General features: G+C 41.8%; 1 protein-coding gene across 1 annotated transcript in view; it reads left to right on the forward strand.

The window, feature by feature from the left end:
• Positions 1 to 1,456: 1,456 nt before the first annotated feature.
• Positions 1,457 to 16,175, forward strand: part of LOC137533532 (extracellular calcium-sensing receptor-like) — a 28,131-nt gene continuing 13,412 nt past the window's right edge. Inside the window, exons 1-3 of the mRNA XM_068254905.1 lie at positions 1,457 to 1,741; positions 6,670 to 7,515; positions 8,352 to 8,576. Coding sequence (XP_068111006.1) covers positions 1,484 to 1,741; positions 6,670 to 7,515; positions 8,352 to 8,576 — 1,329 coding nt within the window. The 5' untranslated portion in view covers positions 1,457 to 1,483. The remainder of the gene's footprint in view (positions 1,742 to 6,669; positions 7,516 to 8,351; positions 8,577 to 16,175) is intronic.

Genomic DNA, 16,175 nt, shown 5'->3' on the forward strand with positions numbered 1-16,175 from the left:
GCAATTGCCCTTTGAAAAGATGTGAGATTTTGGAAAGTGAAATAGGGAGGCAATGGAAGCCTATGTGGGATTTTACCAAATTTGGAGCCCTGTAACTCTGGTTTGCAGAGATGTAGGGAACCCATCTTTGGAGCCCAAGTCTAACAATATGTCTTCTACCTGCATGAGACATTTCTTGAGATTCAGACGTTGCTAACGGCCATTGCTGTGATTTATGTACGTCAGACTCGCCACCATTGAAATTGCCCAAATAAACAGGTTTTTGTGACCCTAGGCTATGACCTCTTCGGCCTAGGACTGCATTGAACGCGACCCACGCATTGTGCGCATTCTGGACAACACCAATTACTGTTTATTGTTTATTGAACCTCTCATCTGTATTACATTTATGACTGCATGGCGACAAAATGCAAATTGCTATCCGCACGCTTCTTGTCCTCATGCAAGGCCTGGGTTGTTGTGTCTCAAAGCGTGGCCTTCTCCTCCTGCGCCGCCCTCCTCCTGTTCCATCCCGTGTGCTGCTGCTGGGTTAGCATTACCGGTCCCTTTTCCTGGAACCTCTTATCTGTATTACATTTATGACTGCATGCCGACAAAAAGCATGTTACCTGTGCAAAGAAAACAGACATTTCCCGCATTTAAAAGACAGTTTTCCCTTTGAAACTTTAAAATCGATTTTCTCAAAAACTATAAGCTCTTTTTGCTAAATTTTTTTTCCTCTTGTACCCACTCCCAAGGTGCACATACCCTGTAAATTTGGGGTATGTAGCATGTAAGGAGGCTTTACAAAGCACGAAAGTTCGGGTCCCCATTGACTTCCATTATGTTCGGAGTTCGGCTCGAACACCCGAACATCGCGGCCATGTTCGGCCTGTTCGGCCCGAACCCGAACATCTAGATGTTCGCCCAACACTACCCTCTGCCTCTGAAATGAATTGCTAGTAACCTCCTCCTCCTCCTGCCCAGACTGAGCTCCCATAAGCCCTTGCTACAGTGCTAAGGCACAAAAGGAGTTGTGGGTGAGGCTTGTTTAGTTTATAGGGCATTCGAGTATTAAAACAAAACAAAAAAGTATTTGGTTTGAGGAAAGCCCTATAAACTATATGAAAGGAACACAATTATGCAATGAGTAAAAGTTTATCTCGGATCCACTTTAATGTAAACTATTTATTTCATTTTTTGCCTATGTATCCCTCGATTTCTCCATTGAATGCTAATCTGCCACAGTGGCGCAGCTGATAGGTGGTAAACTTTTCCTGAGTAATCTCTGATTTGCTGTCATGCGGCCTATTCACAAATGCATAATTCATGCATAACCAACAAAACAAATTCCTATAATACAAACATAATACATAGTTGGGTATTAGTTTAACATTATGAATGGTTTATGACATTAAAATATGCATATATAATCCAACTTTATTGATGGAAACATTCTTCACAATTTAGATTTCATATCAGGTATTACCGTTACCTCCTTGCTATGGTATACGCCATATGGGAGCTCAACAGATCATCAGATATTCTGCCAAACATCACACTAGGTTTTCGCTTGTATGATTCCTGCTACAATCAAGTGCGATCCCTTATGGGCACATCATGGATATTATCAGGAAAAAAGACCCCAGTACCAAACTTTAACTGTCATGCAGAAAACCTTCCATCTGCACTTGTGGGTGACATGCCTTCGAAAGCCTCAATACCGATAGCCAGGATACTTGGGTTGTACAGATATCCACAGGTAAAAATGAATGTCTAAAACTTACTAAACTAGACTAATTTATTTCCATGATATTTACAACATAACTTGTGTTAGGGTTGGTTCACATTTGTAATGCAAATCATGAATTGCGATTACAACCGGGATGGTGATTTTTTTGTCACGATTTTGCCACAATTTGCATTTGTGATTCCAATTCGATAGACAAGACAAGACAAGACAAGACAAATAACCTTTATATTGCGCTTTTCTCCTGGCAGACTCAAAGTGCCAGAGCTTCAGCCACTAGGACGCGCTTTATAGGCAGTAGCAGTGTTAGGGAGACATGCCCAAGGTCTCCTACTGAATAAGTGCTGGCTTACTGAACAGGCAGAGCCGAGATTTGAACCCTGGTCGCCTGTGTCAGAGGCAGAGCCCTTAACACTATCCAGCCACAATAAAACAAGAATCACAACGCAATCACCCCCAAAATGCTGCATGCAACAGGTTTGTGATTTATCCAAATTGCAAATGCTGCTGTAGTGAGAATGATACATTAGTAACAGTTGCTTTTTCTGCTATCAGCTATCAGCAAAGCACTGAGTGTGAACCAGCCCTTACAATGCATTGGTAGTATTCAGAATTAGAGGTGATCCATGATATGCAAACAACTCTGTGTTTTATGCCGATTTATGTGAATGTATGCAACTTGAAAATGGGCTGCAACTTAAAATGACCAAAAAGTTTCCCTCAAGTCTATTTTTATCACATTGACATATCCCTTTTTCAGGTCACAGATTCTACATGAGCTTTGCTATTCACTAGTGACAGGCAGTGGAAGGCATGCATAAGGGCTCATTCCCACTATGTAAGTTGCAGTGAGTTTTGGCGCACTGCAAATAGCTTTTGTTAAACTTGGTAACATGGAAGTTCATAGACGTTCATTTAAACATTCACACTACAGCAGTGAGTTGCTGTGCAGTGCATTCAAACTTGTTGGGAGTGCCGGCGATTTCAGCAAAATGCTCAAATGCTAGCACTTTTGAAAGTACTAGTGTAATTAAACCCTATGGGCCCATTCTTACTTTGGCGATTTGCGCCATTCGCCGCAAATTGGCCAAAATCGCAAAACGCAAACGCGTCGCCTGCACTATTGTCTGGCGATTTCCCCGCGATCGCGTTTCAGTGCTATAGAAGCGCTAAATGCGAACACGGAAAAAATCACTGCATTGTTCAGTGATTTTTCCACTGAAAAATCACTCACACAAAACGCCGGAAGAAAACGCTGGAGTTTTGCGCTTTCAAGTGTGAATAGGGCCTTACTAGTGTAAATGAGCCATAAGAGCTGATTTATGAAGCTGGATGTTAGCTTAATTACTTTCCAATTTTTCTGCATGCTGCAGTTTTTTTTAATAGAAACGTCAATTAATTTTTATCTGATCAAAGAATCCATTAGGGCTTGTTCACACTAAAAGAGCGTTTTCACTTTTTTTTTAAAGCACTGGCGATTTTACAAATCGCCTTAAAAGTGCTTGTGCAATATTGCTCTATGTGAGTCTATGTGTTCTCACATGAGTAATGACAACACACGGTGGAAAGGCGCCCAAAAATTTTAATTTTATAAGAGCTGGCGATTTATAATGTGAACAAGGCCTTACAAAGTTTGCTGTGCTGTTATTTGTACCAAAGACCATTTGTAATTGAAGCTGGTACTGAAGCTGGTCACCACCGGGGACCTAACTACAAATTATTGGGTCCATAAACAAAACTTGGATGGGGCTTCCCAACATTCCCACTCTTTTTCGAGAACTGTACAACCTGGGCCCGCTATTATGATCTCCCCACCCCATGACAAGTGTGGCTACAATAGCACCTGATCTGGAAAATTGTTGTGGGGTTCTCAACAATCGTGGTCCCTATTGCAGTAGCAGGAGCTCCTTTCTCTGTAGTCACACCCTTAAAGGTTACAGATTATGCGTAGTTAACATGTGTATTGCGTGGTGAACTACGAATGCGTTACTGGCGTCTAATTTTCCGTGTGCGATTGTATATTTACAAATTTACACATTGGAAAGGGGAATGTACACATAGTTACCGGTATAAGCATTTAAAGAGGAATTAAAGCATAACATTTTCTGCATACAGGCATAAGCATCCACATACACTACGCTTCGCACTACGCGTAATTGCATATTTTAACGCGTAGTCTACAAAATGTATATGAAGCGAATATTTGATTTCGAAGCCGTAGTTTAGTGAAGCGTAATTGCATAAAACTACGCGTAGTTCCAGCGTAGCGCAGTTGGCTGACTACGACCATCCCTGTACAAGATCCAGCAATACACCTATGATGTAAGCTTATCACTATCACAGGCAAAGTGATTAAGCAGGAAGAGGCTTTTATGTGGACATCCACCAATGAGAGCAGACATGCAAATTCCAACACAGCTGAATGGTAATTAATCAATCCTGTGTTAGGCCTAGTCCACACTAGATCCGGAAACGTATCCGTGGCTGCGTTTTTCAGCCCTGATGAAAAACGGAGTCCCAGATACTAATGTTAAAAATAGCAGCAATCCTCACCCAAGAAAAAAACGGATCCGTCTGTGTTTGCGGGGACCCGTTCTCAAAACCTGAACGGAAGGTCCGGATCTGCTGCATTTTCACGGACCACGGATACACGGATGGGTAGTGAAAAGCAATGAGAAAACGCATCTCCAGCTCCACAGGCAAAATAGCAACAAAAAGTGATAAGAAAACGGATAGCCTGACATTTATTATTGGCCCAAAAAATCCTCCCACTCCTTCCTAATGATAGAGACGTTTTCTGTCCGTGAAAAACCTCTTACTTCAGTTACCCTTTAACTAGCACACAAATATTACTGTGCTAATTTTTCACAGACCTGAGATAGACAAGAGTAGGTGCTAAGTTGGTGTGGCTAAAGCAAACAAATCATACCAAAATTAGTAACAGTATATGCAAACCAACATTTATTGACATTGCCACCTCTAACACAAGCAGAAATAAAAACCACAAATATTGTTGGAGAACATTAGTTGGTTTTAAAAAAACAATAGCAGCCGGTTTACCCACCTTACATATTCTTCCTACTAGTTGCTGCTTTATAAGTTGAAGTGTGTGTACATTTTTACAAAGGGTTAATTTTAGCATATGTTGTTTGATCTTTCTACATCCCATTAGCACCTGTTCTTGCTGATCTAAGGTCTCTGGAACAATATAGTTTCATTTGTATGTGAGTAATTGACTTAAAGCAATGTGGCCTACCTTGTTGTGGTCCCGATGTCAGTACAGATGGTAGAAAGTAAATGTTTAGCTAAGTGACAAGACCCTTACATGATCCTTAACAAGCAGAATGGGACAAATGACAGAGCCAGGTAAATGAAACCCAATTCAGGTCTATCATGTAAGCTTAAAAAAAGATGTTAAACCCTTCCAGATCCTAGAAGCATACAGACAGGCAGTAACTGAGGAAATTCAGAGGTTAAGTAAAGTGGGATGAATAGAAGAGTCCAACAGTGAATGGGTCAGGCCCATTGTTTTAAATACAAAGTCTGATCGTCTGTTGCTTTTTTTTGCAATGCTTTCCAATTTTTCTATTCCCACCCCAAGCCAGGGAAGATAAATCCCCAAGATACATAACAGCCCTGGAACCCTGGATCTAATTTGGGGAAACTGTTGGAGATGGAGGCAACCAAAGACACTGGTAAGTAAGGCATATATGAATATATAGATAGATGGTGCCTTAATTGGCAGCCATGGCCACAGGATTCTGGCTTTTTCTTGTTTTTCTTCTCTTTTCCCTACCAATTCACCTTTTTTTCCCACTGAAGGTGTGCAGTGTGGTCCGGTGTAGCTTAGGACGCTGGTGAGGGTCGTGGGGAGTTCGGGATCTGGAGTTTTTTCCACCTTGCCACTGCCTGCGTTCGTTGTCTGTGCAGGTACAGGCCTTTTGGAGTCAACTGCTGCTACCCAGGAAATCAGGCTCCACTGAGATAGAAAGACACTGCGCTGATCGGGAAACCTTTGGTTTCGCTGAAAACCGGCTTCATCCATTCATCCATCCATAGGCTGCTGCTGCTGCTCCACCACAGCAGGGACACCTCTGGTTCAGCCCCTCTATGATGCCAGCCACTGATCTGGAAGTAAGGGCCACAACAGCTGGATGCTTCCGCAACAGCCAGGTCATCTTGACCAGTCCTGCTAAATGCTGCCCAGGAGTCAGGACCCACCACAGAAATTAACACTACTGCACCTTTTGAACTGTAACACCTTGGCCACCACTGCCAGATGTCAGCAATCATGATCCTCAGCAGCGTCAGCCATCAATGCAGGTTTCTATGAAGAACTGGGTCATCACTGCCTAACCTTCACCTCCCTCTGCCCCCACTCCCATGTGTCCTTAGGGATGACAGATGATTGCCAAGTGCGACAGGTGGCACCGTAGTATGGCAGCCTCGGCTCTTGACATTGACTTGACTAGGATTTTACTGCTGCTCTTGCCTCAGTACCTTAAAAAGAGACAATGACAGATATTTCAGTATTTCAAACTGTTTTGTTGAAACTTCATTTTTTGTCACTTCATGTATACAGTGGCAGTGATTCCATTGTATAAAGTGTCAGAAAATAACATTTCAACAAAACAGTTTGAAAAGGTTCTACAACTTGAAGCTCAAACTGATGACTAGTTCATAACCAAGTTGTGAGCTCATTATTTTGAAGTCCATATAAGATTCAAGAATATTTGTTCTACAGTGTCTAACTCTCTACTTTTTCATGGTGCTGAATATAATTTGAGACCCACCTCTTGTTTCTGTTTTACCCTTTTGCCATATGTAAACACTTGAGTGTATGTTACATCAAGGAGATGCACAAAATCATTCTTCAAATGGAAATAATATATATTAACTATATATTAACTATAGTATCTATCTTTTTTCCTTCAAACTAGATAAGTTATGCCTCTGCACACCCAAGCCTGAGTGATAAGTTTCAATTCCCATCTTTCCTAAGAACTATCTCCAATGATGATTATGAGGTCTATGTCATTGCTAAATTGGTCAACTATTTTAACTGGACTTGGGTGGGAATCATAACAACAGATAATGAATTAGGAAGATCAGGCTCCCAACTGCTGACCAAGGAAATCGAGAGTAATGGAGCATGTGTTGCATTCTTAGAAATTCTTCCTACCTACAACTCAATGGAGTCAGTTTTTCAAATTATAAATGTTCTAAAGAAGTCAAAAGCCACAGCAATTATTGTGTACTCAACTATGGAAAACCTTATTCCATTAATGGAGGAAGCGTCTTTTCATAATATTACAGATAAAGTGTGGCTGGGTTGTGGAAGTTGGTCAATCACATCAGACTTTCCTCGACGAGAAATTCTAATAACTTTAAATGGCAGTCTGGGAGTGGCACCAGCAAATGGAAAAATTCCAGGTTTTAAAGAATTTCTTTATAGTATCAACCCAACGAAATATCCTGATGATATATTTATTAAAACATTTTGGGAGAAGGCTTTTGGTTGTGTTTGGCTACCCCAGTATCCTTACTATAATAAAACATTTTTAAACACATCTGAAGACAGTAATGTTTGGTGCACTGGAGAAGAGAAATTAGAAACGCTTGATCCCAATATATATGATGTTTATAATTTTAGGTACACATACAGAACTCATAATGCGGTGTTTGCCATTGGCCAAGCATTGCATGAAATGCATTCCTGTGTCAAAGGACAAGGACCTTTTGCTAATGGATCCTGTGCAGATATTTTTTCACATAAACCTTGGCAGGTACAGTACATCTTGTAACAGGTAGAAACGATTTTTATTTATATGGGTTATTTTTTTTTATTTCTGGGTAAAGAGAAAATGGTTTAACACAATTCAAGATTAATAGAATAAAATTTATAAAATGTTTTATTCCCATAGGGCTTAACCACTTGAAGACCGTAGGCTTACATCCCCCTATTGACCAGGCTATTTTTTCCAAATTAGGCCACTGCAGCTTTAAGGCCTCACTGCAGGGCTGTACAACTCAGCACACAAGTGATTTCCCCCCCCCCTCCCCTTTTCTGCCCACCAACAGAGCTTTCTGTTGGTGGGCTATGATTGCTCCCCCAATGTTTGTTTATTTGTAATTTTTTTGTTTATTTTTTAAATAAATATTGCTATTTTATTCACATATTTTTTACTTCCTCCCTCCCTCCCTCCCTCCTGCCGTTATTTCAAATTTCCTCAAATCCAAATCCTACAAGATTCTCAATTTTCTTGAATCTTTCTAACCTCAAAGCTAATTAATACTGTACGTAAGAATTGTATGATGTAAAATTAGTAGTTAGACTTAAAATATACTATTCTAAGTCTAACTACTATTCTTACACTGATCACACAATGCTTATGTACAGGGTTCAGTAGATTTGAGATTCAAAAGATTTTAGAATCTTTTTGGATTTGGATTCCAGGAAATTTGTGATTCGTCCCATCTCTACTATTTCTTTAAAACTGTGTGTGCGGGTAAAATGTAATGTTTAGTAAATCTGGACCCTTGTTACTACAGAGACATAAATGTTCTATTTCAACTTGCCTCTACTTCGCTATTTCAAAAAACAATCTTTATTTCCTTACAGCTGCTTTATTATGTTAAAAAAGTAAATTTCAAAAATACAGCTGGAGAACAAGTTTTCTTTGATAAGAATGGCGACATACCTCTTTACCTCGATATCCTTAACTGGCGACTTTATCCTAACGGCAGCAATAATTATGTCAATATTGGTAGATTTGATGGACGAGCACCAGAAGGCTATGGGCTACAGATTGACGAAAGCAAAATTGTATGGAATGGGCACTCTCATGTGAGCATTTAGGTTTTGTTCTGAGTGAACATATGATGTAAAATTGAAAAAAAATTAACAGTATATGTATCATTGGTTAATATATGAAAAAGTGCATTTTCAACTATTCAAACATAAACTACAATTATGTTTTCATAATTTGTATTCATAAGAACTTGTATTAACCACTTAATGACAAGCAGACTTATAAAAACGTCCTGGAGCCATTAAGAGGCTCTAGCAGGATGTTTTTATAAGTCAAACAGTGATGTTGCTGCGTGCACGTGCGTTCCCGCGAGCGTGCACGTGAGATTAGTGGAAAAAAAAACATAGAAAAAATACACCTTTATTTCCAATTAACAAATTGTCACCATACTTTGTACTAGAGACATAATTAAAATCTTGTGATAACCAGGACAAATAGGCAGATAAAATGTGTGGGTTTTATGTACAGTAGCAGTGTTAAAACTATAGGGGATGAAATTGGAGAATTAGTGTATTTTTTCATTGTTTTTCCCTTTCAAATGCATAGACAATAAAGTAATTACTGAAAACAAATATCAACCCCAAAAAGCCTAATTGGTGGTGAAAAAAACAAGATATAGATCATTTCATTGTGATTAGTAGTGATTAAGCTATTGGCAAATGAAAGGGATGAGCACTGAAAGGTGAAAATTGTTCTTGTCCGTTAGGGTAAAAACCGCTTTGGTGTGAAGTGGTGAAAAAAAATTCTATGGTGCCCATACATGGTACAATTTTTTTATTATTTTTTTTAAGAAATTTGGTTTTAGCTAATACTATTTTCTTATACATTATACCATACACTATACAATTTCACAAACATTTACCCAGATTTTTCCAACATGTCTGATCAGATTTTTACAAAAAAAAGAATAATCTTTCATTTTTTTCTTGATCAAAAAAAAAGATTGTGTTCGATTTCCACTCCATTCGATCCTTTTGGTTAAATAAGCAGGACAATCGAATGTTTTAATTGTACCGTGTATGGGCACCATATGCAGACATCTGATCAGTGTCAACACACATCATACTGCAGAGTAAGTACATATCTTATGCTGGTTAATGATTTATTTAATCCTAACCTAAATTTCCATAAAATGAAACAATAGTACAGCAATAAAATAGTGTATCTGATACAAGTGCCAGCCTCTAAAAGTTTGACAGGGGAATTGCTAGGACCCCAACATATTTGAAGCAAGAAATAACGGCGTGGATGCTGGCCACAGTAAAAAATAAGTGTGGTTACCACTGGCAGGCTGAATCGGCAGTCCCCAGGGCAGTGGTCAAAATCATCAATTCGAGAGCAGCAGATGAATGATAATTCTTTCATTCCATCTGCCACTTTCCTCCAGCACACACTCTTGCTTAACTAAGACAGCCATCTGGGATGCACACAGGTGCCAACTGCAACACAGACACAAGCTTGTGCATTCACAGAGCTATTCAAGCTCTCGCTGTCCAGGAACTAACTGCACAAACTCACAAATATACATGAGTAAGTGGACACGAGTGGGAAATAAAAGGACTGAGACATATAATTTTAGTCCTTGCTAAAATTTGATCAACACAAATTTCTTATAAAAAATTCAGACTAGATCAAGTAAACAACACAGGTAAAGGAGCATTCTTGGCACTCGTGGATACAGACCAGAATGTAATAGAGAAGTCAAATCATAAGAAAATACCTTGCTTTTTGGGTCCTAGTATTCTGATTTAGTGGGCATGCCCTTTTGGTCTGTAAAGATGAAAGTGGGATATTTGGCTGCTTCTAATGGGTATTACCATACTTGTAAGTGTTTTTTGCTGGCTAAAAGTATTGATCTCTGACATCATAGCTTTATTTTTTTCTGGTAACAAATATATTGTACCAGACCTCTGGGACAAAGTGATTTCAAATTCAGTTTCAAAGCAATCTATCCCTACGACAAGAAGCTGAGAAGAAGTTGGGTGCATTGGCACTGGAGACAAAAGCAAGAACGTTTTCTGAAGGCCTCCTGAGCATCTTTAATTAACATCCAAGCAAAAAACACACAAAAAAACACTGTATATACTCGCGTATAAGCCTAATGTTTCAGCATAAAAAAATGTGCTGAAAAGTTACCCCCTTTGGCTTATATGCGAGTCAATGAAGCAAATCAGATGGTGGAGCAGGTGTTGTTAATGGCAGAGGAACATAAGGATTGTGCACTAGTGATCCTGCTCTTACTAGCTCGTGCCCTGCTGTGTCCGTTGCCCTCCATCCCCTGCAACATGGTGTGCAAAGTGTGCTGCTCAAGACTACGTGTGTCCTCTAGCTTGTGGAGCGGAGTGTACAAGCAATGTGTCAGCAGTGCAATGATTGGCGTTACGGCCTGTGTAGCAATCACTGTGTCTCATATCTATGACGCCATCTAATGGCTTCTTGAGACACAGCCGTATGATCCTGGCACACATCTGTCTATAGGGTGGGGGACTGACTTGTACTGGGGGTACATCTGGCTACTGTGGAGGGGGCTATATTGGGGAGGGGGCTTACTGTATATGCAAGTCAATCACTTTTTCCTGGTTTCTGGGGGAAAAGTAGGTACCTCCTCTTATACACGGGTCGGCTTTCAGAATCAGAATCAGAATCAGAATTTATTATCGCCAAGTACAAGGGTGGATTGTACCCGGAATTGGTTTTGGCACATACAGGGTCGTTGGTGAAGAGACAAGAAATAGCATACAGTTAAGCATGGCACATACATAGACGTGAGACAAGCATACATAGGACAACATTACAGCTTGTGCGTACAAATAAGCAGAGTGCAGCATCATATGCAGTCAAGCATGGGTCATACGTATAAACAATAAAAGCAAAAATAAAAAGCAGTACAGAGCATTACAGCATACACGTACAATTAACGTAATACAAACATAGCAAAGCATACATTGATAGCAGGAACAGAAAAGAGTGGGACTGGAGGAGTAGCCTGAGAGCTGATATGAGCGCTGCCATTTTCGGCACTGGACGCTACACAGCGACACGCTCCCAACAAGACAGGTGCTCCGATTTGTCCACGAAAGTAGAGAGAAAGAAACTGAGAAAGCAACTGAGAAAGCTGAGGGGCATCATGATGGAGGCGGACAGCAGTGTTCACTCAGACCAGGTTGCCCGAGGAGTAGCACTCCCGATTTTGAGTCCGCCCGGCCGGGCAATGAGGGCGCAGATACAGTGGGGGCCCCGTGGGGCCAGGGTGCACCCGAGGGCACCCCTGGGTGGTGGATGTGGGGCCCGGGGGCACCCCGGCTGGGCAGCAGTGGTGGTGGACAGGCCAGGGAGGTCTACCTTTGGTGGTGGCAGGGCACCGATGCCCAGATGCGGCAGCCAGCTCCACTGTGAGGGGAGAAGCACCATCTCCTCTGTGGCTGAGTGGCAGCCTGCCCACAGCAGGAAGAATTGCCATTCCAGGGCAGCAGCACTGGACAGTCACATGGCGGCGAAACAGCTGCAGGCCCCGTGGACAGGCCAGGCCCAGGACTCCTGGCTGCTCGGTGAGGCGAAAGGAGCTGGAGCCTCAGAACGCAGCCGCTGGCAATCACCCCAGTGGCACTGTGAGCGGGGGGACCCGGCGGCAGGTGGCAATGTGGAGGGCGGAGGGTACCCGGCGGTGGAGCTCCCTCGCCGGTGACTGAGTCTACACCTATCCGGCGATCTGACTCCGAAGTCTCCTGGCCTCCAAAGATGATCCCGTGGGCAGCGGCAGCGGTGGGTCCACGTCTGGACTCCCCTGACCAGGGGAGCATGCCGATCAGCTGAACCCATGGTCCGCAGCCAAGGGCGGCACACGGCCCAAACAGCTGATAGGGGCGGCAGTGCGGCCAGTGGAGACCTGCATTGGCCCTGCGGCTGGGATGTGTGGTGGACGGGGCCTCTTTGCAGGGCGCCGTTACGGGTGACGAGCTGCAGGGCTGTGGCTTGACCGATGCGTGTGGCAAAGCCGGTGGTCTGGCCGCAGCGGAGTGGATCAGCAGACTCCGTCCTGCTTCCCGATGTCTGCTGCGGCGCTCCCAGGGACCCGCACGTGGGTCCCGAACAGCTGCTCTTGCGGACCGCGACCCGATGGCTGGTGCCGAGCCAGCATGCCCACGTCCTCCCTCAGCGTGAAGGGGAGCCCAGAGGGGGGCAGAGAGTCAAGATTGCGTTTCAAAGAGGTGAAGGAAGCGAAAAAGACCGGAGCCCTGTGGCCGCGGCGTCCGAGTCCGGCGCCATCTTTCGGCTTATATGCGAGTATATACAGTACTTACCTGGGACTTCCTCCAGCCCCGGGCAGCCTATCTCTCCCTCAACACAGTTCCTGTGTCCCCTGATCCCCTCCATTGCTGATGGTGACCTCGCAAGATAGGCATCTACTTTGTCTGCATGAGCACGCACCCCGCCGCTTGCATACTCGCTCCCTTAGCCGGACCTGTCCTTTAAAGACCTAATTCAACTCTTCCTAATCAATGTAAACCACTTAAAATACCTCAACTGACAATCATATTGGTTTGGAAGCAACAGGAAATGAAGGAACACAGGTTGAAGTTTAAAGTGAAGCAACATGTTTCAAGGAAACCTAACATTGGCAAATACTTCCCATACAAACAGGAAAGATTATGGAGCTAAGTAGTAGCATTGGTTTTGGTTTACAAAGAACACTGCATAAAATTCATATCTATGTATAGGTATAAAATGTACATTTATTACGTAGTAAAATGCACTATACATTTATTTTTTTCCCTATGTTGCTGTCACTTACAATAGATTGTAGAAATCTGGTAGAACTGACAAGTTTTGGACTAGTCCTTTTCCTTATAGGAGATTCTCAGGTTTTTCTTTATTTTCAAAATAACTTTTTGAACAGCAGTCAAAATAGTGTGCAAATGAGAAGGGAGCCTGGCTGGGATCTGTATATAGATCCTTTCTAGGAAGTGCTTTTGTAAAGAATACAGGAAATACGGAGAATCCTACATGAGGGGATGGACTAGTCCAAAATCTGAAAGATGTCAGACTATAAATGCTTACTTTAAGTGACAGCAACATAGGAGAAAAGTAGCTCATAGTGCATTTTACTTAGGAACAAATGAACTTCTCATACATATGTTACACATTTTTCAATTTTTCGCAATACTGATCCTTTAACAAACTAAACAACTTTATAATTTTTTTTCTCTTATTACTTCCAAAAGGCGCCATTTCTCTGTGAATTGCTTCATGGAGGTACTCACTCTGCACATGTGCAGTATGTCAGATCCATCTTCTGTGACTGTGCTCGCCCTACTCCTGCCATATCAGTGAGCAAACACAATCACAGATGTTGGATCTGAATAAAGCTGCTGACTGCTACTGGAGCAATTTACAAACAAAACCTCTTGAGAGTGATTATAGAGTTCGGTAAGGCATATCTTCAATTTACATACAGAAGTTCACTTCAAGCATCCTTAAAGAAGGGAAAGATATGTGGCCTCAATTCACGGAGCATTATCAAACGTTTATCAAACACTTTATCAAACGTTTGATAATTTACCTCATGGGTAAAATCTCATTTTAAATTCACAAAGGTGTTATATATTTGTCTAATGTTTTACCGATAAAACGTTTAACAAATATATGGACTAGAGGAAAAATATGCTCATAAACACAGCACCACACAACTATATATATATATAGTAGAAAAATGTCACAATTTATTAATTAATTATATAACTTCCAAAAGGATGTATAAAAACACTAAAAACAAGCCACCACAGTCAATTGGCATATAACAATATCAAGTTATGCTCATAACAATAACTGGCCATCATATAAATTTAATGTAGTATAAGGTAGAAAATAATGGTGTAGCTATGCTCAACCAGAGCATGCCCCCATTTGAACCCGGGTTCAGTACCTCTCAAAGAGCAATGTGTAATAAAGTGCATATATTAGTGCATATAGTGCATACAATACAAACAGTGACCAAATACAATATAAAAATATCAATGGTGCAACGTAATAACCAGTGACCTGGAAGAAAAAAATTACCAGGAGGAACATTTGAGAGAGTCAGAAAGTAGGTAAGATACAGTGGAGTAAAGCAGAGGGATACTTATCCGGTATGGGTGGCCAGGAGAGGAGCTCGTGGTGGCTGAGAAGAGGCCCTCGGTGGACTACTCCACCGGTTCCGCGGCCGTCACGCCGCTTTATCAAGAGTGCGAGGGGTTCTCCGTAAAAGTACAGCGTGTAACGCTGTTTAAATACAGGAAGCTGAATACGTCGCGTGTGCGCACATCAAGGACGTCACACGCGACGTAAATGGGCGTGGCTAATGGATAGAGGCAATGGAGGTTCCGGAGAGACCAGACTGGAGCGCACCAGGAGGAAGTGAGATGACGCAGAACGAGGAAGTGTCCACGCTGGAGCGCATGCAGAAAACGTGAGTATGAAGAAACCACCAGATAGAGGAAATACCCACGCTGGAGCGCATTAGAGGAAGTAAGTATGGAGGCAAAGGGTAATGCATAAAAAAAACTATAATATATATAAAAAAAAAAGGAAGATGCCAATAATTGACTATACATATAATCATCCCTAAACATATATATCGATTTATATCAGAGCAGACAATAATCTATCAATTCATTATAACCTCAAACCACATCAAAATTATTGAAACTACCTTGATTCTATCATGAGAGGTAATATTGTATGGATACTCCCCGTCAAGGAGCACCCACATGGGGGGTACCCCAAGAAGAGGGGGGACCCAAAGAACAATGAATAACAGGTTGACACCCTGTAAGAATAGAAATACACAGATATATCAACAGTTACATGAGAATGCTAAATCCATGTACAGTTCAAAGTCCATATTGTCCTAATGAGATCAATTCCGTTCATATAGTTCCAAAGGGATAAACAGCGACGCAAAATATCAAAAAACGCGACGTGCAAAGATTCTTTGACGAAGGTCCAATGAGTCCAGTAGGAAAATTAAGAGTCCACAAGGGTCCAATATATGCATAAACAAGGATACAATATGCTGTAGAGAACACGAGGTCACAATATATGAACAATCTGTAACAAAGGAAACACAAGGTGAGTACACAATCAAATGAACCCAGAATAGTCTATCTCCTCATTTAAGCCCTTGGGAGACATGGATTCCAACATGAAAATCCATCTCGCCTCCCTCTGCAAGAGTCTAGAGACGATGTCTCCACGTCTATTGGTGGTCTTGATGTGCTCAAGGCCAAAGACCTGTAAACAATTATATGAACCTGCATGGAAATCCAGAAAATGGGATGCCACTGATGTAAGGCTATGGCCCTCCCTCCGATCACGTTCGGCCAGTCTTATTTTGGACATGTGCTGTTGGATTCTGACCTTTAATGCATTTTTAGTTTGCCCCACATAAAGTTTAGGGCAGCTACACCTAAGAGCATATATGACCCCTTGTGTCCGACAGTTGATATACTGATTCAATTTAAAATTATGAGACTGTAAAGAATTACTTATCTCAGACCGGCCACTCATATATGGACAGACATTACAGGCCCCACATGGGTAACTCCCACGTATGCCTGCTCCAATCGTACGGCCTGTACAAGAGGAAAAATGAC

This window comes from Hyperolius riggenbachi, chromosome 9 (genome assembly GCF_040937935.1).
Source record: "Hyperolius riggenbachi isolate aHypRig1 chromosome 9, aHypRig1.pri, whole genome shotgun sequence".
NCBI lineage: Eukaryota > Metazoa > Chordata > Amphibia > Anura > Hyperoliidae > Hyperolius > Hyperolius riggenbachi.